This window comes from Oncorhynchus nerka, linkage group LG12 (assembly GCF_034236695.1).
Source record: "Oncorhynchus nerka isolate Pitt River linkage group LG12, Oner_Uvic_2.0, whole genome shotgun sequence".
Lineage (NCBI taxonomy): Eukaryota > Metazoa > Chordata > Actinopteri > Salmoniformes > Salmonidae > Oncorhynchus > Oncorhynchus nerka.
The window spans coordinates 22,392,261-22,418,015 of record NC_088407.1 but is presented as its reverse complement, the minus strand read 5'-3'; the positions used below and the strand labels follow the sequence as shown (position 1 = coordinate 22,418,015).

Sequence of the window (25,755 nt, the reverse complement as noted above, 5' to 3'; positions counted from 1 at the left end):
GGAACAGGGTTGGAGTGAAAACCTACAGGGGGGTAGCTCTCCAGGAACAGGGTTAGAGTGAAAACCTACAGGGGGGTAGCTCTCCAGGAACAGGGTTGGAGTGAAAACCTACAGGGGGGTAGCTCTCCAGGAACAGGGTTGGAGTGAAAACCTACAGGATGGTAGCTCTCCAGGAACAGGGTTGGAGTGAAAACCTACAGGATGGTAGCTCTCCAGGAACAGGGTTGGAGAGCCCTGATATAGACAACAGAATCAATGACCTAGACATAATGTAGTAGCCAAATGATCTCCCATGCGTTTTTGTTTGGATAAAGAACCGTGGCTCACTACTGTGTGAGGTCAACACAATCACCGCCTGTCCATATCACACAAGCTGTCCCAAATGACACCATTTTCCCTATGTAGTAGCCTATCCCTATAGGGCTCTGGTCTAAAGTAGGCTAGTGCATTATTTAGGGCAGGGTTTCCCAAACTAGGTCCTGGGACCCTCCCCTGGGTACATGTTTAGTTTCTTGCCCTAGCACTACACAGCTGATTCAAATAATCACATTTAAATGATGACTTGGTTATTTACATTTGACATTTGAGTCATTTAGCTGATGTTCTTTTCCAAAGTGACTTACAGTTAGTGCATTCATCTTAAGATAACTAGGTGGGACAACCACATATTACAGGCATAGAAAGTACATTTTTCCTCATTAATGTAGCTATCAGTAGATTCAGAGCAGAAGGGGAGTGGTTCAAGTGCAAATGCTGGTGAATTATTATTTGTTTTTTATAATTGGGGGGGGTCAAGGTGAGGAGCTGGATAATTGAAGATACTGTTTGAAGAGGTTGGGTTTCAGATGTTTTCGGAAGATGGGCAGGGACTCTGCTGTTCTATCTTCTAGGGGGAAGCTGGTTCCACCATTAGGATGTTGACCCAGGACAGAGTTTGTGAAATCCTGATGAGGGAAACGGGGTGCCATTTAGGAGGAAAGCGCAGTCAGTTCTATTGTGAGACTGTCCTGTTATCAAAATGAATATAATTTGAGGCTCAATAAATAAGTGAACAGCAGTCCTGAATAATACATGGAATATGTCATTATCTACAACAATGGTGTGAGTATTATTGAGTATTATGTTTCAAGCATAGTCACTGTAGAGTATGTGTGGATTAAAAGAGCCAATAAACAAATTGATAAATGATGCATTGTGGAGCCTACAGCCTATTCTGACGTTGCAGTGGGGACTGAATGGCACAACGTGTTGCCAAGGACCAAATGTGGCCACAGCATGTTATAATGTGAACTATGTCGGTATGTGGTGTGAGATGGGTCTACAGTAAGAAGCCATTTATCACAGGGTGACACTTAGGTCGAATGCTGAGCTCTGTTCCTCGATGTTCAGAGTCAGTTGTCTGGTTAGGCTATGTGGAGTGTCACTGAACCAGACAGGCCTACAGAGGACTGGCCACCCCTCTGAGCCTGGTTCATCTCTAGGTATCTTTCCTACATTTCTGTCTTCTGTGGAGTTTTTCCCTGGCCACTGTGATTCTGCCTCTGCATTGCTTGTTCTTTGGGATTTTTGGCTGGGTAGGTTGGCTATCTGTAAACCACTTTGTGACAACTGCAGATGTAACATGGTCTTAATGAAATACATTTGATTTATTTCATTTGATTGCATAGACTACTGTAGGATATACTGCGCACTATGACAGGCAAAGTGTGTTTACTTTGACTTGCTGAATTTTTTATTTTTTGAATTTGAAAGCCCCGGCAAGTGAAGTTTCTGAAGGCGATGACGTAGGGCCCCGCCCAGTATCTTCTCCTCCAATAAGAATCCACACTAAAAGTCGCACTTTTTTTCCTCGGTGCACTGCAGAGCACAAGACAAATGGAGGCAAGGGGACGTAAAACGAGAACCGTGCTGCAGCGGGACGGTAGACAAGGCTGATTAATTAGTCAAATAAGAGGCCCGGTAACCAAACACCTCGGTCGGTTAAGGGCACTTGAGGCTGAGGTTACAGTAGGCTAGGCTACCTGTAGATTTGATCAATTGCAGGTAAGTCGCGTCCATGATTTTTGCGAAGTCGCGCATGATTCCTCCCCTATATAGTGTTTTTGTCATTATTTTGAAATAGTATAGGCTTATATTTAGTGTATAACGAATTGTGTGGGAGACTGGCAAACCCCCACAACTCAGCCCAGCATTTATAATTTACGACTCGCAGTCAAGCTGACGGTGGCCGAAGGTCTCTCACGAATATGCTCGCTCACTGTTTACCGACAGCATCAAGCTCCCGCCGCCCGTCCATCGGTTGTTTGTTTTCAACCTGAATATTTGATTGTGTTTATACAACCTGTCAGTCTCGTTTCTAATGAGTGATTAATCAAAATACTGTACATTTGAATAGGCTCCTAGCCTTTAATCGCCTGTGCGATTGGCTCAGGTTAGGCCTAGATCAGTTCTGTAGTCTATGTAAAGTGTCTACAATGATGATGCGATATCGCACTACTTTCTATCCCAATAATGGACTAAAGTAACTTAACGTTACTTCATATAGTCCAAGGACCTTAAATGTTTTGTTTAAAGGCGAATTGGCTCTGAAAGACAAAACAGACAAATACTCCATATACACGTGAATTGAGTCTCAATTGCGGTATGGTTTTAGAAACACACAGCCCTCTTTCACATCACAAATAATTCCATAAATGAGAAATACACACTTTTACTGTACACTGTTTTAACAGTTGCAGCTGACAGTATTTTCCCTGTCAACAGTTTGGCGTCGGTCTTCCCTTGACACACAGGTGTTCAGCGGCGCAGATGGCTAATTGGCACAGGTTGTCCACTCTGTCTTCTGTCAGTTATCCGTAAACAAGCGCTTTAACATGGAAATGTGGCCGTGTGGGAACCCTTACCCTATCCCTATAAAGGTGTATATCAATCTACAATTGTGTTTTTTCCAAATTATTTCTCACTAATATGACACATGGTCCTTATGTTTCCAAAAACCTTGCCGCAAGCGATGCGTGTTAATGTTCAGACCAAGGGTCGGGGCTCATAACAGACCTCCCCGTACAGAATACTCCTTTGTCCAACGACCCTTATGTGTAATGAAACCGAGTCATGGTCAAGGGCTAACTGCCTCCATGACCTGTATCAGGACAGACCAGTCACAGATAAGTAGGCCTATGCTACACATATAACCGGTTAGCCACAGTTAACACCCTCGTTTTCTATTTTACAGGGGATTCTGTTCTCATTTCCTCATCGAACGAACGGCGAGTCTGTCTGCTTCGCGTTCTGTCAACAAATACGCACTGGAAACCCGGTTTCAATTGGTGCAGAATAGGAGCCCTTTTCGCTGCATACGTATGCAGACCAGAGGAAGCTGATTTTGACTGCTGCAGCCTGAGTGCGCAGTTACAGCATTGGGTAGAGGGAGAGGACGAGGGGATAGCCTGCCTAAATATTTACAGTCACGGAATCAAACACACCGCGCACAACCGCTGCCGGATGCGGCATGATGGAAGGAAGCTGTGTAGAAACTAAAGTCTAAGGAAGAAATACCCGAACTTGAGGACACAGACGGCAGTGTTTTGCGTTAGCGTTCGATGGGATTTCGGCAGCGATATTAATCGGTCTTTCACCCTCGTTCTGAAATTCAGCATCCAGTGTGAAGCTCATCCGTTTCACGGGACCGTCGCGCTGCTGCGGAGGACATGAGAAATGTAAACAGAAACGTTGGATTTTAAACTGCGTGCAGGTCGCAGTCCCGGGATAACCGAGATGGAGCGAGTCGAGCCGGACCGGTGTCAGGAGGCGGCGGAGCCACCCATCCACGCGGTACACGGGCCGAACCGGATCAGGCCCTCGTCCTACCGGGCACTGCGCAGCGCTGTGTCCAGCCTGGCCCGGATAGATGACTTCATCTGCGAGAAGATTGGCTCGGGCTTCTTCTCAGAAGTGTTCAAGGTAAGTTACCTATAAATTACATGTAAGCGTTTGGAACTCTGGGCCTGTCCTGTAGCCTATTCATAAAGCGTCTTAGAGTAAGAGTGCTGATTAAGGATCCGTTTTTACTTGATCATAATTAATATGGAGAAAAGGTCCTGATCCTAGATCAGCACTCCTACTGTGAGACACTTTAAATACGTGTCCAGACTAACTCTGCGTACTGACTTGTTTTAACAAGTCTAGGTTTTATGCAAAACAGTGTGGGATGAGATGGCCAACCTAACTCCGTTTGGGCATCTGAGCATCCCTGTTAAGGTCATCATTGGCACCAAGCATGAAACATGATGACCATGCATTCTTACCTGATGCATCGGGTAACAATATCTTGGTACCAAATGGCATCCTATTTAGTGTACCACCTTTGACCAGGGCCCCCATAAGGCTTTGGTCAGAAGTAGTTTACTAAATAAGGAATGGGGTGCCATTTGGGACATAATCTAGGTCTTGTAAACTAGTGGCTAGTTGGCCTTTACTGTGTGTGTGTGGAAGTGGCTTAAGTTAGGGACCTTCTTTGGAAGGACATTTTCCAGAAACTTTTTTTTTTTAATATATTTTTTAAATAAAATAATCTTACGTAGAAAACAAGAAGTTTCTAAATACCTGACACTCAAGGAGTTAGATAAGGTAGGCTTACGCTTACATGGTGATGGGCTTGATGATGATTTTGCTGCTGGTGACCACAACACCACATTGACCCGCACCAGAACTGTGTCTGTGGCTCACCAGGTTTGGGGCATTTCCATTCCAGTCAATTCAGGAATTACACTGAAATTCCAATGCTTTTCAATGAGGACAATTTGGAAAAGGAATTTGGTTTACTTTGTGAATTCACTTGAATTAAAATAGAATTGACCCCAACCCTATAGCCCACATTACAGGGAAGGGACAGTGGAAGTGATACCCGTTCCTGGCCTGTCGGTCTGTAGGCAGAGATGGATGTTAACCCTCTACTCAAAGGGCAAATTCACCAGAACAGAAGGATGCTGATGCTGATTTTGCACTTCAAAATCTGTCAAACAAAAGCCAATGACTTTAAAACAAACGTTATGACTCTATGCACAAGGACTACTTCATATCCATTCCCTGCATGTTATGCGAAGGCTGGTTTACAAATTTGACCAATCGCCACACTGTTTCTGCATTAAACGGTCAAATCAACGCAATATTATCGCTTAAAACTGATCCATCACTGCATTACAGAGGGCTCGCATTTTCAACCTATCACTTGCACATTAGCTGCGTAATATGGTTATGGGGCGGCAGGGTAGCCTAGTGGTTAGAGAGTTGGACTAGTAACCAAAAGGTTGCAAGTTCAAATCCCCGAGCTGACAAGGTACAAATCTGTCGTTCTGCCCCTGAACAGGCAGTTAACCCACTGTTCCTAGGCCGTCATTGAAAATAAGAATTTATTCTTTTAACTGACTTGCCTAGTTAAATAAAGGTAAACATTTTTTTTTTTAATCGACCCACAAGTAAAAAATGTGACAGTCATTGCATATTGCCATAAAAAAAAGTACAGAATTGCTGCAGTAAAATCAAGCATTTAAGCCTAAAAATATCACAAATCCCTGTAAAATCCAGGAGGGACTGCTAATTTAACCATTTCCACTGAGCAATTCTCCATTACTTGAACATATGCAGAGTTTGTTAACATATTGACTGCTTTGCTGTTTGTGCAATCATTCAGTTCCTAAACTTTGAATCTGCACTGTTGAAGTAAATGTGTTTTATTTCAAACTAAATGTGAAAATGAAGTTGTCCTTTTGCGTAGTTGTATGGTTTTTAACTTTGCAATTTCTTTGTTTGACCTATTTTCTAAGTGCAAAATCTGAGTCTCCGCCTCATTCCGTTAATGTGAAATTGCCCCTGAACTGCATGAGGAGAAAGTCCAGGGGGTTCAGCCTGGTCTGTGTCCCCAAATGACACCCTGTTCCAGGGGTTCCCAATCTTTTACTTTACACAACCCTAAATTGACACTAGAATATGCGGCGGACAACTCTTTGAGAAAGGATATCCCCTGGTTGCTGTGCTCATATTCACTCAATTTTAGGTCCCGCCGGCTGTCCAGACACAATGACATGAACCCGCATTCTATTTTATTTAACTAGGCAAGTCAGTTAAGAACAGATTCTTATTTACGGTGATGGCCTACCAGAAGGCAAAAGGCCTCCTGTGGGGACGGGGGGCCTGGGATTTAAAAAAATAAATACAATATAAATATAGGACAAAACGCATCACAAGAAGAGACAACACTAAATGGAGACCTAAGACGACAACATAGCAAGGCAGCAACACATGACCACACAACATGGTAGCAGCACAAAAACATGGTACAAACAGTATTGGGCACAGACAACAGCACACAGGGCTGTCAACAATACATCACAGACAACACATCATACAAAGCAGCCACAAGTGTCAGTGAGCGTGTCCATGATTGAGTCTTTAAATGAAGAGATTGAGATAAAACTGTCCAGTTTGAGTGTTTGTTGCAGCTCGTTCCAGTCACTAGCTGCAGCGAACTGAAAAGAGGAGCGACCCAGTGATGTGTGTGCTTTGGGGACCTTTAACAGAATGTGACTGGCAGAACAGGTGTTGTATGTGGAGAATGAGGGCTGCAGTAGATATCTCAGATAGGGGGAGTGAGGCCTATGAGGGTTTTATAAATAAGCATCAACCAGTGGGTCTTTTGACGGGTATACAGAGATGACCAGTTTACAGAGGAGTATAGAGTGCAGTGTTGTCTCCTATAAGGAGTATTGGTGGCAAATCTGATGGCCGAATGGGAAAGAACATCGCCCTTACCTGCCGATCTATAAATGACGTCTGTAATCTAGCATGGGTAGGATGGACATCTGAATCCGTGTTAGTTTGGCAGCTGGGGTGAAAGAGGAGCGATTAAGATAGAGGAAACCAAGTCTAGATTTAACTTTAGCCTGCAGCTTTAATATGTGCTGAGAGAAGGACAGTGCACCGTCTAGCCATACTCCCAAGTACTTGTATGAGGTGACTACCTCAAGCTCTAAACCCTCAGAGGTAGTAATAACACCTGTGGGAAGAGGGGCATTCTTCTTACCAAACCACATGACCTTTGTTTTGGAGGTGTTCAGAACAAGGTCCTGGGTAGAGAAAGCTTGTTGGACACTAAAAGCTTTGTTGTAGAGTATTTAACAAAAAATCTGTGGAGGGGCCAGCTGAGTATAAGACTATCTGCATATAGATGGATGAGAGCTTCCTACTGCCTGAGCTATGTTGACATAAATTGAGAAGAGTGTGGGGCCTAGGATTGAGCCTTGGGGTACTCTCTTGGTGACAGGCAGTGGCTGAGACAGCAGATTTTCTGACTTTATACACTGCACTCTTTGAGAGATGTTGTTAGCAAACCAGGCCAAAGACCCCTCAGACACCAAAACTCCTTAGCCGGCCCATGAGATTGGAATGGTCTACCATATCTAAAGCTTTGGCCAAGGCAATAAAAATAGCAGCGCAACCTTGCTTAGAATCAAGGGAAATGGTGACATTGAGGAACTTTTTAAGGTTGCAGTGACACATCCATAACCTGAGCGGAAACCAGATTGCATACCAGAGAGAATACTATAGACCTCAAGAAAGCCAGTCAGTTGATTATTGACAAGTTTTTCCAACACTTTTGATAAACAGGGCAAAATAGAAATGGGCTTGTAACAGTTCGGTTCAGCTTGATCTCCCACATTTAAATAAAGGACAAACTGTGGCTGCCTTCCAAGCAATGGGAATCTCTCTAGAAAGGACAGACGGGCGTTGCGATGATGGGGGCAGCAACCTTGAAGGGTCTAAACCATCTGACCCAGATGTTTTTTTTGTGGTCAAGTTTCAGGAGCTCCTTTAGCACCTCTGACTCAGTGACTGCCTGCAGGGAGAAACTGTGTTGAAGGGCAGGGGAAAAAGAGGGAGAAGCATCAAGAATAGTTACATTAGAAGGGGTGGGAGATGAGGAAATGTAGGACGGCCAAGGAGGCATGGCTGAGTCAAATGGGAATCCTGACTTAATGTGGTGATTTAAAGAGCTCAGCCATGTGCTTCTTGTCAGTAACAACCACATCAACATGGGCATGGGACATGGGCAGCTGTGAGGAGGGTTTATTCTCCAGGTCTTTAACCGGTTTCCAGAACTTCATGGGGTTAGACCCCATTCTACTAGTGTAAGGGGTCATTAGTTGATACTTAAAGGTTGTATGCTATACCCATTTGAAGGGAAACATTTTGTTTGATAAGATTACACATTTTCTTAGGTAACCCCATTTCAATTTGATGGGACCGCACATGGGGTCCCAACCCCAAGTTTGGGAACCACTGCCTTATTCCCTACATAGCTCAGAGCTCTATGGGCAACATAAGCAATAGTGTCAACTTCATCTAGTCCTGCTCCTGTTTCACAGAGCATTGTAATGTTCATAACATTGGGCCAGGAGTTTTTCTTAAACATCTGTCCTGACCTGGGAAAACTCCCAGTGTACATTATAGCATATAAACTAGGTTCCTGTAGTATTTCCTGGTCAGGAAAAACTCTGGGCCCTAGGTATACTGTCAACAACTGAGTCCAGTTAACCATAACCATGATTGTTATGGTCAAGGTAACGAGGTCTGGAATCTCACACTCGGGCCCCTGTTCTGGGACCTTGTTAGCACAGTTAACCATATATTTAAGTTAAGGAAAATGTTATCCTAGACCTTTCATAAGACTAGGAGGTTGAGTCATGCTCCTACTGTATCACACACTCGGATCACTCCTCCCAGCCATGTTGCCCTTTGACTGGGCAGTGAGCATGCAAATGACTTGGGGTTTAAAAGTGCCAGCTGTAAAGATGCCTCTTGATTGAGCAACCTGCCCTTTGATAACTGCATATGAATGCAAATTCTTTTTACCGCAGCAATTACATGGAGTTCCAATCTAACTGTTATAATGTTCAGATGACATGACAGACTGTGTGGTAATAGAGCCATAAATGATCCTCGCCACTCTGTTCACACACCCTCTGAAGCGTTGAGTCTTGATGCTGGATGATAAACAGTGCTGCACAAAACTCTTGGCATCCTGCCATTCTAGTGTTATTCAGCACCTTCTTTGTCACACACACACACACTCTGGATCAATGGATGCTTTCCTCACAGCCGTCAGGCAGGTATTCATACCGCAACGCTGCCATTGTGCAATATGAGGAGGGGTGCGCGTGTCAAGACTAATCCTTCAGGTTCTGCTTTTTATCTTTTTGTGAGAGGGCTCCCTAGACCGACCTGTCTGCCGTACTGGGACTGTTACTTCCTGTACAGGCAGGCAGGAGTCCTGGTGCTTCCTAGACCGACCTGTCTGCCGTACTGGGACTGTTACTTCCTGTACAGGCAGGCAGGAGTCCTGGTGCTTCCTAGACCGACCTGTCTGCCGTACTGGCACTGTTACTTCCTGTACAGGCAGGCAGGAGTCCTGGTGCTTCCTAGACCGACCTGTCTGCCGTACTGGGACTGTTACTTCCTGTACAGGCAGGCAGGAGTCCTGGTGCTTCCTAGACCGACCTGTCTGCCGTACTGGCACTGTTACTTCCTGTACAGGCAGGCAGGAGTCCTGGTGCTTCCTTGTTCAGATTATCTGACTGAATCACAAATTATCATTGTTTTGGCCACGGAAATATAATACAATTAACAGTAATTATATTACTGTTTTAATGAAGTGCGGTGAACACACTTAGAATGTTCCATTCAGTATAGAATAACTAGAACGAAAATATAAATGCAACATGTAAAGTGTTGGTCACATGTTTCATGAGCTGAAATAAAAGATCCCAGAAATGTTCCATACGCACAAACTTATTTCTCTCTTGTTTTGCACAAATTTGTTTTGCATCCCTGTTAGTGAGCATTTCTCCTTTGCCAAGATAATCCATCCACCTGACAGGTGTGGCATATGATTCGAACCAGCGACCTTTCAGTTACTGGCCCAACCCTCTTAACCTCTAGACTACCTGCCGCCCCATTCCCACTCACCTGCTTTTCATTGCCAGAACATGCAGACGTTTTCTTAGCTAAATGCTTCAAATGTCAACATGATCATATTGGTAATATTATATATATATATATATATATATATATATATATCTGCTCTCCATTTACTGCCACAGATTGATCTGCAACAACAGTTGATTCTTATCTCTTGAATTTATTGGCCTATTTATTTTCTTGCTTCACATTCTCTTTGCAAGCCTTCTGTGGTACATTCTGTGTTGTGTATCTTCATTCTTGCTAAATTTCTCTCACTCGCCTTCTTTCAACCCCTGAGGACACTGATGATGCTAGAACTGTCAGGGCAAAATCACTACTGCATTTGCACAGAGGAGATGACTCACTCGGACAGCGTTTGAGTGAACGTGCGTCTGTGCGCTCATGTGAGGAAATCTGTGTGTTTGATTGACAGGCTGGATTAAGTGCTCTCCTCCAGGGTCCTGTTGTCAAAACTGAACAGAGTTTTATCAGAGGAGAGTTCAGTTGTGGAAAGTCTGGCCCTTTTCCAAAACAGCCGTCCTGAGAAACTACTCCTTAAACAGACCTTATATACTCGCTCACATAAACACATTCTCTGTGACATGCACATACCCACACTCACTCACACCCTCCTCTGTCTGAGTCGGTAATCTCCTCTGTGCAAACTCAGCAGTGATTTATTTTACCCAGACAGACCTAGCATCACACACCTATCCATCATCGACTGTCACCCATGTGTTTGTGATCTGTTACAATGAGTGACATGAGTCAGCCAGGCTGTTCATTGGCTGGGGTTTGGAGGAGGAGGTGTGACTTAGCTAGCACTTTTCCCTGCTTCTATTATTTCTCCCCTCCAGTCAAAGCTTGTGTTCCTGTCAATCAAGATGTGTGTGTGTGTTCCTTTGTTTATGTTCCACATGAGCTCACATGCACCTGCTTGGTATTTAAATGCATGCGCACCTACTTGGTATTTAAATGCACTCACACACATTTGACTGTTCTTTCCATTTCCCTGTGCTCTGTGTCTCCACGTTCTGTAGCGTGTAAGAATCTTGTTGTCCCTGCTACGCCCCAGCACCCTGGCCCCACCCTCAGCATTACAGTAGGTAAATAAACAGACTAGGGATGTGTTCATTTCGCACCAAACTGGGACACAACTGACTTCAACAGGGAGTGAGTGACTACCTGGACAACTCTTCTGTTGCAAAACATTTAGCTATGGTGCGCCCTAATGAACACGATCCAGGTGGTTGTGGAGGTGTGACTGAAGGTCCAGTGAGTCAGCCCAGAGAGGGGGAGGAGGCATAGTGGAAAATGTTTCTACTGTGGAGCAGAAGAGAGAGGGGGCTTCTTTTGATGTCCTGAAGCTGCATGCTCTTACTTGCTCCTGCTAGGCTTACCACACACACACACAGCAAGAGTGGGGAAGGGCTGTCATAGCATTAGATACTGGAGTTGCGGTGTGTGTGAGGCACTCACTACCGATGTTGTGCAAAACACTAAATGGTGCAGAGTGTATCAGGTCCTGGCCTTGAGTTTAGACAGTGGATCATGTTCTATTTAAAGACTACCCAGGAAGACAGTCAGCTCCTGGTTTAGATAGTGGATCATGTTCTATTTAAAGACTACCCAGGAAGACAGTCAGCTCCTGGTTTAGACAGTGGATCATGTTCTATTTAAAGACTACCCAGGAAGACAGTCAGCTCCTGGTTTAGACAGTGGATCATGTTCTATTTAAAGACTACCCAGGAAGACAGTCAGCTCCTGGTTTAGACAGTGGATCATGTTCTATTTAAAGACTACCCAGGAAGACATTCAGCTCCTGGTTTAGACAGTGGATCATGTTCTATTTAAAGACTACCCAGGAAGACAGTCAGCTCCTGGTTTAGACAGTGGATCATGTTCTATTTAAAGACTACCCAGGAAGACCGTCAGCTCCTGGTTTAGACAGTGGATCATGTTCTATTTAAAGACTACCCAGGAAGACAGTCAGCTCCTGGTTTAGACAGTGGATCATGTTCTATTTAAAGACTACCCAGGAAGACAGTCAGCTCCTGGTTTAGACAGTGGATCATGTTCTATTTAAAGACTACCCAGGAAGACAGTCAGCTCCTGGTTTAGACAGTGGATCATGTTCTATTTAAAGACTACCCAGGAAGACAGTCAGCTCCTGGTTTAGACAGTGGATCATGTTCTATTTAAAGACTACCCAGGAAGACAGTCAGCTCCTGGTTTAGACAGTGGATTACATTTACATTTAAGTCATTTAGCAGACGCTCTTATCCAGAGCGACCATGTTCTATTTAAAGACTACCCAGGAAGACCGTCAGCTCCTGGTTTAGACAGTGGATCATGTTCTATTTAAAGACTACCCAGGAAGACAGTCAGCTCCTGGTTTAGATAGTGGATCATGTTCTATTTAAAGACTACCCAGGAAGACAGTCAGCTCCTGGTTTAGACAGTGGATCATGTTCTATTTAAAGACTACCCAGGAAGACAGTCAGCTCCTGGTTTAGACAGTGGATCATGTTCTATTTAAAGACTACCCAGGAAGACAGTCAGCTCCTGGTTGAGACAGTGGATCATGTTCTATTTAAAGACTACCCAGGAAGACAGTCAGCTCCTGGTTTAGACAGTGGATCATGTTCTATTTAAAGACTACCCAGGAAGACAGTCAGCTCCTGGTTTAGACAGTGGATCATGTTCTATTTAAAGACTACCCAGGAAGACAGTCAGCTCCTGGTTTAGACAGTGGATTGTGTTCTATTTAACTTCATGATGCTACCCATCCCGGTACTGGGATAATTGTCATCAGCAACTGTTGAATAGCATAGCGCCACAGTCAAATAATATAACAGAAAAATATTCATATTCATTAAATCACAAGTGCAATATTGCAAAACACAGCTTAGCCTTTTGTTAATCCAACTGTCGTCTCAGATTTTGAAATTATGCTTTACAGCGAAAGCAATCCAAGCGTTTGTAAGTTTATCAATAGCATAACATAACATTATGCACACTAAGCATTAAGTAGCTAGGTCACGAAAATCAGAAAAGCAATCAAAAAAATTGTTGACCTTTGATCTTCGAGACTCCCAGTTACACAACAAATGTTCCTTTTGCTCCATAAAGATTATTTTTATACCCAAAATACCTACGTTTGTTTGTCGCATTATGTTCAGAAATCCACAGGAAAGCGCGGTCACGACAACAGACGCGCAGTATATTCCAAATAATATCCATAATGTCCACAGAAACATGTCAAACGTTTTTTATAATCAATCCTCAAGTTGTTTTTAAAATATATATTCGATAATATATCAACAGAGTGTGTAGCTTTTTCAATAACAGCGGGAGAAACAATGGCCGCTTTACTCAGTTGCGCAAAACTCACTCTGAGAGCCCCCACCTATCCACTTACGCAATGTGATCCTTCACGCTCATTTTTCAACATAAAAGCCTGAAACTATTTCTAAAGACTGGTGAAACCTTAGGGAAGCCATAGAAAAAGGAATCTGGTGGATATCCCTTTAAATGGAGGATAGGCATGCATAGGAACACAGAGGTTTCAAAATAAGAGGCACTTCCTGATTGGATTTTCCTCAGGCTTTCTTTCGCCTGCAATATTAGTTCTGTTATACTCAGACAATATTTTTACAGTTTTGGAAACTTTCGAGTGTTTTCTATCCTAATCTGACAATTGTATGCATATTCTAGTTTCTGGGGCTGAGAAATAGGCAGTTTCAAATGGGTACGTTTTTTTAACCAAAAATGAAAATACTGCCCCCTACACGCAAAAGGTTAAAGACGACACAGGAAGACAGACAGGTCCTCCCTGCCTGTTTATTGTGGACTTTGTTCAGCTACCAGCCCCACATGAATCCCCTGGTCTTATCTCCAGGTCACCAAGAAAATGTTGATTTTAGCCAAATAGATCTCAGAGTAAGATTTATTGGGCATCTCCATGTTCCTGTCACTAGAATGCTGATATCACAGCTACTCACTGTTTAGCTGTGACTGGAGCACTGACACCACACACACCTACCTACCTGAGGTAGACTCTCACACCACATTGCCATGGCAGGACTATTTTTGCTTGTGGCCACTGGGCAACGGCCTGTATCCATGATTACTGAGCACTTGTTTATTTGAGCTGAAATTCTGCATGTGGACGGGACAAAGCAGATGGCCTAGGGGTGGGAAACTCCAGTCCTCGAGGGCTTGATTGGTGTCTCACTTTCTCTATCCCTAGTAACCACAGCTGATTAAACTTCTTAGGGCTGCAATCTCGTTAATGGGATCGATATGACAACAGCCAGTGAAAGTGCAGGGCGCCAAATTCAAAACAGAAATCTCATAATTAAAATTCCTCAAACATACATGTATCTTATACCGTTTTAAAGGTAATCTTGTTAGTCCCACCACAGTGTCCGATTTCAAATAGGCTTTACAGCGAAAGCACCACAAATGATTGTTAGGTCACTGCCAAGTCACAGAATTCAGCCATTTTTCCAGCCAAAGAGAGGAGTCACAAAATGCACAAATAGAGATACAATTAATCACTAACCTTTGATCTTCATCAGATGACACTCATAGGACTTCATGTTACACAATACATGTGTGTTTTGTTTGATAAAGTTCATATTTATATTTAAAAAATCTCAGAATACATTGGAACACTAGTTCACTAGTTCCAAAAACATCCGGTGATATTGCAGAGAGCCACATCATTTTACAGAAATACTCATTATAAATGTTGATAAATACAATTGTTAGACATGGAAATATAGATATACCTCTCCTTAATGCAACTGCTGTGTCAGATTTCGAAAACTTTACGGAAAAAGCAAACCATGCAATCTGAGACGGCGCTCAGAAAATACATAAAATTAGCCATGTTGGAATCAACAGAAATCACATTATAAATATTCCCTTACCTTTGATGATCTTCATCAGAATGCACTCCCAGGAATCCTAGTTCCACAATAAATGCTTGATTTGTTTGATAATGTCCATTTATTTATGTCCAAGTAGCTACTTTTGTTAGCGCTTTTAGTACACAAATCCAAACGCTTGTGCAGGCCCATCCGAACGTCAGACGAAAACTTCAAAAAGTTATATTACAGGTCAAAGAAACTTGTCAAACTAAGTATAGAATCAATCTTTAGGATGTTATCATAAATATTCAATAACGTTCTAACCGGAGAATTTCTATGTCTTTAGAGAAGCCATGGAACGCAGGTCGCTATCATGTGAAATGTGCGTGACCTGGCTCTCTGCCAGACCACTGACTCAAAGCGCTCCCATCTGGCTTCACAACACAGAAGCCTCATTCAAGTTTCTAAAGACAGTTGACATCTAGTGGAAGCCCTAGGAAGTGCAACTTTATCCATATCCCACTCTGTATTCAGTAGGGGCTGGGTTGAAAATCGACCAACCTCAGATTTCCCACTTCCTGTTTGGATTTCTTCAGGTTTTTGCCTGCCATACGAGTTCTGTTATACCCCGACATTTTTCAAACAGTTTTAGAAACGCCAGTGTTTTCTAGCCAATACTAATAATAATATGCATATATTAGCAACTGGGACTGAGGAGCAGATAGTTTACTCTGGGCACCTTTTCATCTAAGCTACTCAATACTGCCCCTGCAGCCATAAGTTAATCAAACTGAAGATCGGGATTAGGTGATTTATTGGACTCTGGTGTGTTAGCAGGGGCAAAACTGTGACACCAATCAGGCCCTCGAGGACTGGAGTTGCCCATCCCTGGCCTAGACCGAGAGGGGCGGCGGCACAGCCTCTACCTGGTAGAGGGGCGGCGGCACAGCCTCTACCTGGTAGAGGGGCGGCGGCACAGCCTCTACCTGGTAGAGGGGCGGCGGCACAGCCTCTACCTGGTAGAGGGGCGGCAGCCTCTACCTGGCACAGCCTCTACCTGGTAGAGGGGCGGCGGCACAGCCTCTACCTGGTAGAGGGGCGGCGGCACAGCCTCTACCTGGTAGAGGGGCGGCGGCACAGCCTCTACCTGGTAGAGGGGCGGCGGCACAGCCTCTACCTGGTAGAGGGGCGGTTCACTCATCTCTGCATTAGGGTGTGTGTATGAGCGAGCTATTCTGTGTATGAGAGGCTATTCTGTATGATCCTGCTGGCCTGTAGTACAGCAATACTAATGTAGTTAAATCCTGTAACCAGATCTAATAAATTAGATCGGGGAACGAACCATAGAGCTAATCCTCAGACGGCACTAGCTCTTACTGGAAGTGTGGTCATAAATGTGTAAAGGCACTGATTGCCTCAATACAGCAGCGGCCACTCTGTATGTGTGTACCCACGCCCCATCTCGGACTGCAGTTCAGAGTAGGATGGACCTAATGGTCACTGGTTGACTGTATGCTGTAGCCTTGATTTAAGTTTGAGGCCAGACTGTCTGTTTTTATAGATCCATTAATAAACTCTAGATTTCCCATCACTCCACTGATCTGCTGGCCAACTCATATCTACTAGGCCACTGTCACACTGATGTAACCACGCTCTCTGTTCTCTTCACACACCACCACTAGATGTGTCACACTCACTCTCTCATACCTACAAACATGACATGTACACCCTCCCAGTACTAATTGGACTGTTGGACTACTTAGTGGGTATCTATATGGTCTTAGAGGGAGATGGGCAGGAGTCCAAGTCCCTCCGAACACACTCAAGGATATAGGGGATGAGACGCCACATCACCATGGTGACCACCAGACACTCTCCACCAAAGCACCCAGCTTAGCTAGACATGCCAGTCTAGGACCCTCGGGGGGGGCTAGACGCACTGGAGCCTAACATTTTGGACCAATAAGATCTCTCCTCACTTTCAACTCTTTCTCACAGTACAGTTGATGTTCACTGCTTGTCCAATGGTTTCCTTTCTCTAACGCTGGTTGTCATGGCCAGTGTCTGACCTTAGTGATGGTTCTCTCTCCTCCGGTCTCTCTCTGTGCAGGTGCAGCACCGTATCAGTGGGCGGGTGATGGCTCTGAAGATGAACACCATGGCCAGTAACAGAGCGAACATGCTGAGGGAGGTCCAACTGCTGAACCGCCTGTCTCACCCCAACATACTCAGGTCTGTGTTCTGCTTTTATGAAAACACACTCTGTCCATATCCATCAATGCTTTGGTCTGCAGGGGAAATCCCCCCCCCCCCACCTATTATGTTTACCTAATCATCTTCCTGTCTCCTGTCCCAGGTTTGTAGGGGTATGTGTTAATGAGGGACAGCTCCATGCATTAACAGAGGTAAGATCTCCTCTTTTAAACAAGGGTAGACCGGCTAGGATGTAGAAACTATTGGTCTGGTTATAGCTACTTTTTGCACTTGATGCTTCCTTAACGGTCGTCATGGTTACGTGGGGGGGGAATCTGAACTCCCGACAGTTATTTGATTCGATGTCGTCTAGGTTGATGTACAATGACCTGTACCTGTCTTGTAAAAAAATATCTATTTTTTTCTCAATGGAGAGTCACCTGTGGTAAAGGTTAGGGAAACCTGTTTGTCATGGTTACAGCACAGTCGCCTGTTTTTGAGTGACGCTTGTCTGTGGTTGTCATGGATACTTCCAGTACATCAACGGGGGTAACCTTGAGCAGCTGCTGGACAGTGACCAGTACCTGTCGTGGTCAGTCAGGATGGGCTTGTCTCTAGACATCGCTAGGGGGCTGCAGTACCTCCACAGCAGAGGCATCTTCCATAGAGACCTCACATCCAAGGTACACGCACGCACGCACGCGAAGGTACACTCAGTTATACGGATACACCCCTCCTGTCGGTAATTGTACATACTCTGGCAGGCAAACAGGTGGCACGCTACACATGCATACACTCCTTAACACTAAATAGTGCGTACTCAAGTACACAGTTAACTATAAATGGATTTATCAGGGCCCGTATTCATAAAGCTTGTTGGAGTAGGAGTGCTGATCTAGGATCATTTCTACCTTCTGGATCATAATGAATAAGACTACATGGACAGGAGTGACCTGATCCTAGATCAGCACTCTTACTCTGAGATTCTTTGTGAATACGGGTCCTGACCGCCATCTTTCTGGGTCTGTCCTGTAGAACTGCCTGGTGCGTTGGGCCAGTGGCCAGTGTACGGCTGTGGTGGGGGACTTTGGCCTGGCAGAGAAAATACCAGAGTACAGGTCAGTGGAGTTTATTCATCATCCGTCTATCAACACAAACTGATTAGATAACACACCTGAATGGTTGCTCTACCTTCCTCTTTCTTTCTCACGCTCTCTATCTTGATAGCTCACACGCGCTCGCTCTCTTTGGCTCTGTCCATCAATCTTTCAGTCAGTCACTGAAACCCCAGGTAGAAGTTGCCTGTAGGCTCTATGCTCAGCTGCCCTTCCCCCAGTCCTCACTATAATGTCTACATAAAAAAAACACAAACTGACCTTATCACTATCTTGGGTCTAAAAAATGAATCATTCATCACACTAAAGCAGAGTCCCATTTTCCAAAGAATGTGAGACTCACTTCCCCCTGAAGAAGTTGTGGTTTGCCAGCTATGTGGAACTATGTGTGATTTAAGCCCCTGTTTCAGGGGGGCATCGTTCGTTGACTTACTGTGATGGTGTCAATATTTAATCTGGCCGGATTGAGAGCGAGACCCACACATACACCGACTCCAGATATAACTAGTTTATAATTCTAACATTGACACCTCATATGTTGTATTCATCGCTCCAGCCTGTTTTAATCCTCTCGGCTTCTTCCTGTTGACAAGTTGGTGTCCTGCTAATTATTTAGAAGTTGCCCATAGTGGGCACAGATTAAATATCAGCTGGACACACACATACCCCCCCTGGCCTGGTAAATGGGTCTGTATCCTTTTTGTAAACACTGTCTGAGAGGAAGCAGCTGTCGCGTTAACCTGTGTGTGTGTGTGTGTACCATTTCCTGTCGTTTGTCTACAGCCACGTTGTGTTGATGCATCACAACATGTTTTTGCTTATTTACGGTGCTTTTAGGTCGAAGGAAACTGATATGACAAAACAGTAAAATTACGAACCAGTGAATGCAATGTCTGCTGTATGTTGATGACCTTCCTCTAATTCTGAATTTGTCAACGTGTGTATGTGCACTCTAACTCTGTTTGTCAGAGAGTGGGAGAGAGACAGAGATGGAGTTTAGGAAAGCTTTCCAAATATGGTCAAACTATTCAAGCACACTTGGTCTCTTTCTCTCCTCGCTCCCCCTCTCCCTCTCCCCGGCTGAATGTCAACTCTCTCTTGCGCTCTCCCTCTCCCCGGCTGAATGTCAACTCTCTCTTGCGCTCTCCCTCTCCCCGGCTGAATGTCAACTCTCTCTCGCGCTCTCCCTCTCCCCGGCTGAATGTCAACTCTCTCTCGCGCTCTCCCTCTCCCCGGCTGAATGTCAACTCTCTCTCGCGCTCTCCCTCTCCCCGGCTGAATGTCAACTCTCTCTCGCCCTCTCCCTCTCCCCGGCTGAATGTCAACTCTCTCTGCTCTCCCTCTCCCCGGCTGAATGTCAACTCTCTCTCGCGCTCTCCCTCTCCCCGGCTTACTGTCAACTCTCTCTCGCGCTCACCCTCCCTTTCTCCCTCCACTTCCCCAAATAGTGTTTACACTGGGAGCTCCTCTTTCTCAGCTCCCATCACTTCCCTCACTACTTATGCAATATCATGGTTTAGTGAGATGGAAATAGCACATAGAGGAAGTGACTGCCGGGGGGGTGTTCAGAGCATGCGCCTTGCAGCCACTTGTTTGCCTGACCCTTTATGCCTTTACACACAATATGTTTACCCCATGTAAACTTTCCTTTTGGGATGGTTGTAACTGAACTAGAGCGCGATGAAGCGAGCTGAAGTCTGAGCCGGAGCTGTAAATAATGGCTCTGGGGTTTCCCCCTATGTTCAGGTCTAGGATCAGATCTCCCCCCCCCCCCCCCCCCCTCCAGTCCTATTAGTGGGGGAAATGCAAAGCCGACCCTAGACCAGCATCTAAAGGCAACTTCACCGCCTGTAATAATGTCCAGGCCTGTCTTCCTTTCTCTGTCCACAGTGAAGAGTCCGATCAGGAGCCTCTGGCTGTGGTGGGCTCCCCCTACTGGATGGCACCGGAAGTACTGCGAGGAGAGGTCTACAACGAGAAAGTGGACGTCTTTGCGTATGGGATCATCCTGTGTGAGGTCATCGCTAGGATACAGGCAGACCCTGACGTCCTCCCCCGCACAGAGGTTTGAACACAACGCACACACACCCCAACACACTAGCACACAATCAGGGTTCACAATATGGTATGATGTGACGTAGACTGAACGTCTCCTCCTGGCCATTGTATGAAACTGCAGTTTAACAGCTCTCATCAGGCAGTAAGTCACAGTCCTTTCATTGAAGTCGCAGACGGCGTCCTCCATCTGTTCTATTGTGTAAATTAGGGACTGAAGGGAGTACAGCAAATCAGAGCTCCTGTTGGCGTCTCTCTAGGGCTCTTTCACTGAGTGATGTCGCTGATCAGTGTGTGACGCTCTTTCCCCTCTGTAGGACTTTGGTCTGGACATAGAGACGTTTCAGCACATGGTGGGAGACTGTCCCCCTGACTTCCTGAACCTGGCGGTCACCTGCTGCCACGTAAGACACTCGCTCTCACACACACGCGCATCAAGACACTCGCTCTCACACACACGCGCATCAAGACACTCGCTCTCACACATGCGCACCAAGACACTCGCTCTCACACACACGCGCACCAAGACACTCGCTCTCACACACACACGCAAATCTTCTACCTTTTCTCTCATTTTATTGTTACCCCTGTTTTCTTCTCCTTCGTGACTCTTGAGTAACTGACGGACTTAAAAGATATATATATATTTTGCTCATCTCTCGCTCTCAGATGGATCCAAAGCGTCGTCCATCGTTCTCAGCGATCGTAAAAGAGCTGGAGGGAAGAGCGACGGAGAGGACCGATGAAGCTGCACCAATGGGTGTGTGTGTCTGTCCTGGAGGGTATGGAGCACAGGGAGGTCAGTCTGAAAGGGTTCTCCAAAACACAACTGTGTTCAGACAGGAGTCATTAAGACCCAGCTGTTGGTTATGAGCTGGAGGGGGGGGGGGGGGGGGGGCTGTTTCTCTGGTGTCTAAGAAGAAATGCTGCTCTCAATATTTATCATCAGTCATGATGAAAATGAATAAGTAAGTGGTACTTTTTTCAATTCAGCACGGTGGGATGGGGACTAGCACAGGGACATGTCTAGGAATGTTCTATATACAGAACAAAGATTCTTTACCAGAGGGATTTTATGAGACCAGCCACCCAGGCATCTGATAAAACAGAAATATTTCGGGCTGTAATAAAGCACTTTTTGGGGGGAAAACATTGATTGGCTGGGCCCGGCTCCCCAGTGGCTGGGCCCGGCTCCCCAGTGGCTGGGCCCGGCTCCCCAGTGGCTGGGCCCGGCTCCCCAGTGGCTGGGCCCGGCTTCCCAGTGGCTGGGCCCGGCTCCCCAGTGGCTGGGCCCGGCTTCCCAGTGGCTGGGCCCGGCTCCCCAGTGGCTGGGCCCGGCTCCCCAGTGGCTGGGCCCGGCTCCCCAGTGGCTGGGCCCGGCTCCCCAGTGGCTGGGCCCGGCTCCCCAGTGGCTGGGCCCGGCTCCCCAGTGGCTGGGCCCGGCTCCCCAGTGGCTGGGCCCGGCTCCCAGTGGCTGGGCCCGGCTCCCCAGTGGCTGGGCCCGGCTTCCCAGTGGGTGGGCCTTATACCCTCTGAGGCTACCCTTGGCTGCACCCCTGTCCTGTCGCATTAAATTCATAAATTAGGGCCTAATGAATTTATTTAATTGACTGTACTGTGACTCATTAAAATATTGAAATTGTTGCATGTATATTTTTGTTGAGTATAGATACTTTTACATTTAGTGCAATAGATAGGTGTAGGACACATTTATTCAATTTTATATATACCATTTCTAAGGCGCATTACTAGCCATGTGTGATTATATATATTTTTTTCTTGAATCTCTCTTTCAGCATCTCTTTCTCCAGATCTCAGCCTGCTGCGAAGACGGTCCCTCTGTCTCCCTGGTGACCCCCGCCTCTGCCGCAGCAAATCAGACATGCTCCCTCCAGTCACGCTCCCCACTCTGGCCCCTCCCACCCGTGTCAACCCCTTCTCCCTGCGAGAGGACCTTAACGGAGGCAAGATCAAACTGTTTGACACGCCCAGCAAGTCAGTCATCTCTTTAACGTTCACCTTACCCCAACCTCTGGACCCCTGTACCACCCCCTCTGACAGAGCAGGGGGTGGGGGTATGCCCCGAGGAAGGCTCCATAGACGCTGCCTGTCCCTGCCCTGCACCCCTCCTCCAGATCTCCTGCCCCCCACCACCAAAGACAATAGTGCAGAGAAAACAGACCTAGGGACTGGTAGTAATGAGAGGAATGGAGAGAAGGAGGAGAGGGAAATCGTAGAAGAGAGGTTTACCTTTGAGTCTGAGTTCGTGGTCGAAGAGGATGTGAAGAGGAGGAAGAGCAGCGAGGGCCTCACTGCCGATGACTCCGGGCTTCCTCTCGACCCAGAGCTGCTGTCATTAGACCAGCTATGTGACGAGGAGGAAGTGGACACAAGCAGCCTGGAGGAAGAACCCATGGACTGCACCAGCTCCCCCGACACTCTAGATGGCACTCAACCTACAGTCCTGCCTTATTCCAAACCCTCCACACCCACCCCCCCTACATTCACCAATGGCTGGGGTAATGTTCCCCCCATATCCAATGACCCTCCCTGCTTGCCCCCCCTACCCTTGCCCCACCTAGGATGGGGGGGCACCAACGGGTACCACTCCACTCCTGGGGGGCCCATAGGGGGCTCGCCGTTCAGCACCGGTAATGGTTCCGCTCCCTCTCTGGAGCAGGAGGAGGTTATCTCATGTTCTGGATGTTGCCTGGCGGGGCTCCGGTTCCCCTCGCTGTGTTTCCGCGCACCCTCACAGGAACCCCTATAAGAACCTGAACAGGGACAGTACGGGAGCCAACCGAGGGCTGCTCTATAAAGGTCCTAAGGGACGACCGTCCTCGCCTACCAACCCAGAGCCTGGCCTAGCCCTGCCTGGGGCGCAAACATAGATACAGAATGCTAACCACAGATCTAGGATCAGATTACACAAAATCCCAACTGTTTTTCTTAGGAGGGAGACTCTAAACTGACCTTAGATCAGTGCCTAGGGAGCTACTTCATTCCATTCTTACTCAGACGGTGACATGGGAGGTAAAGCTGCTGGTGTGGATGCACTGCTGTGCTGGTTGCCTATAAGTGATGGTATGGCGCCCTCTGCTGGACTGAGGCGGTAATGATTGTAATAATATAGTCAACACCTATAACCTAATAATGCTGTACTGACTGTAAAGGAGTGAGTGGCGATCCCACTGTTTCCTACAGCAGATGCAGGCTTGTAGACTGACTGATTCATAAAGAAGCAACGACAATACTTTCCCTCAGCATGGCAACACGTATTGGTCAGAGCCATATTTCAAATGTATACATGGCTTTGGTATTGGACCAATCCCCTGGGTTATGTGTGTTCTGATATCCTCCTATCGTGGGGGTTCTATGGCTGCTTCCCTGACAGTCAGTTGTAAAAAAATATATATATTTTTGACTTATGTTGAAGTGTTATGATTTGTATGTTTTGATACTGTCTCAATGGGTTTATGCTCAGCAGTTTGCCTTTGTGTTCAGACAGCTGTATGCTGCACCCTGGAGAGGCCATGAGCAGGGCAGTGTGTGTGTGCACCAGTGAGCCATACACTGTTCTGTTGACTGATACAGTATGTGACTGACGCTGTACGTTGTCTTATGTTCCTCATCCTCGAACGGCACTTGTATTATATCGTGACTTGTTATTATTTGAGAATGAATGGTCAAAGACCCACTTCAACAAAGTATAGATGAATATTATTTAAATGGCATTGAATAAAACTATAGAATGGACAGACTGTCTGTGTGATTTATTTTTCTTTAGCTGGATTGCAGGATTTCTCGCCAACTCTGCTGGCCCACATGGCCATGAATATCTAAGAAGCATTATGTATGCATGTTTATTTATTTTGTAGTAGTGGGTCTGTGTACAGATGTAGGATCTTCATTTGATCACCCTGTTGCAGGGGAACTTTCCTGCAATGCAGGACTTTTAAAAAGTTGTGTATTTGAGGTTTAAAAAGGCTTTTGAAGTTTATTTTCCCCCTTTCTGAAATTTGACTTGATTTTCTGTAATGAAAAATGATATCAAACCCTACACATGTCTAAATTATAATATGCTGTTGCTGTGTGATTATTTTCCTGCTGTAGCAGAGACTCTTAAGATCCAACATTGTACTGTACCAACATTACTAAGAAAATAGGGACTCAAAACTAGGCACTTGTACAAAAAACAAACATTTATTCTTACACAAAGCTTGCAAGGTGGGTTAAATCTAGTTTTATCGGTCACATACACGGTTAGCAGATGTTATTGCAAATGTAGTGGTCTTTTTCTGTCGGTCTTGCTGCTCACCTCTATACCGTCAGTTCTCTCCTGTCTCGCGCACGGTGGCTGTCTCGCGCACTGTGGCGTGACTGTCTCGAGCGCGGTGACTGTCTCGAGCGCGGTGACTGTCTCGCGCGCGGTGACTGTCTCGCGCCCGGTGGTTTTCAAACCCTTGACTTTTTCCACGTTTTGTTACAGCCTGAATTTAAAATGTATTAAATTAGGATTTGTCACAATACCCCCAAATGTTTTACACATTTGTTCAAATGACTAAAATGTTAAAGCTGAAATGTCTTGCAAATTAGTATGCAACCCCTTTTATGGCAAGCCTGAACTTAGAGTAAAAATGTGCTTAACAAGTCATGCTATGTTGCATGGACTAACTCTGTGTGCAATAATGGTGTTAAACATGATTTTTGAATGACTACCTCATCTCTTTACCCCATACAATTATCTGTAAGGTCCCTCAGCCAAGCAATGAATTTCAAGGATGGATTCAACAAAAAACACGAGGTTTTCCAATGCCTCGCAAAGGGCACCTATTGGTAGATGGGTCAAAATATAGAAGCAGACATTGAATATCCCTTTGAACATGGTGACCTTAGCAATTACACTTTGGATGGTGTAACAATACACCCAGTCACTACGAGATACAGGCATCCTAACTCGGTCAACAGAGAGGAAGGCAAATGCTCAGTTTTCACTGAGGACTTTAAACCAGTTTGAGTTAAATTGCTATGATATGAGAACTTCCAGATTTGAGTTATTCCACAATACTAACCTAATTGACAGTGAAAAGGGAATCTGTACAGAATAATACAATTTCAAACATGCATCCTGTTTGCAAAAAGGCACTAAAGCAATACCATAAATGTGGCAAAAAATCCAGCTTTCAGCAGGACAATAACTTAAAACGCAAGTGCAATTATACACCAGTTACATACCAAGACATTGTATGTTCCTGAGTGGCCTAGTTACAGTTTTGACTTAAATGGTTTTGAAAATCTATGGCAGGACTTGAAAATGTCTGTCTAGCAATGATCAACAACCAACTTGAAAGAGCTTGAATTATTATTTTATTTTTTTGAATAATGGGAAATATTGTACAATCCAGGTTTGCAAAGCTCTTAAAGACTTACCCAGAAAGACTCGCAGTTGTAATTGCTGCCAAAGTTGATTCTAACATAATGACTCACAAGGTTGAATACTT

General features: G+C 45.4%; 1 protein-coding gene across 1 annotated transcript; it reads left to right on the top strand.

Annotated features, from left to right (window-relative positions):
- The first annotated feature begins 1,846 nt into the window (after positions 1 to 1,846).
- Positions 1,847 to 24,010, top strand: tesk1b (testis associated actin remodelling kinase 1b). Its single transcript, XM_065025403.1, is given in 11 exon segments — positions 1,847 to 2,043; positions 3,233 to 3,960; positions 17,002 to 17,123; positions 17,248 to 17,296; positions 17,621 to 17,767; positions 18,120 to 18,202; positions 20,090 to 20,264; positions 20,572 to 20,658; positions 20,924 to 21,014; positions 22,051 to 23,002; positions 23,004 to 24,010. Coding segments are annotated over 10 exon segments (2,034 nt in total). The 5' UTR covers positions 1,847 to 2,043; positions 3,233 to 3,774; the 3' UTR covers positions 23,146 to 24,010.
- Positions 24,011 to 25,755: the final 1,745 nt, after the last annotated feature.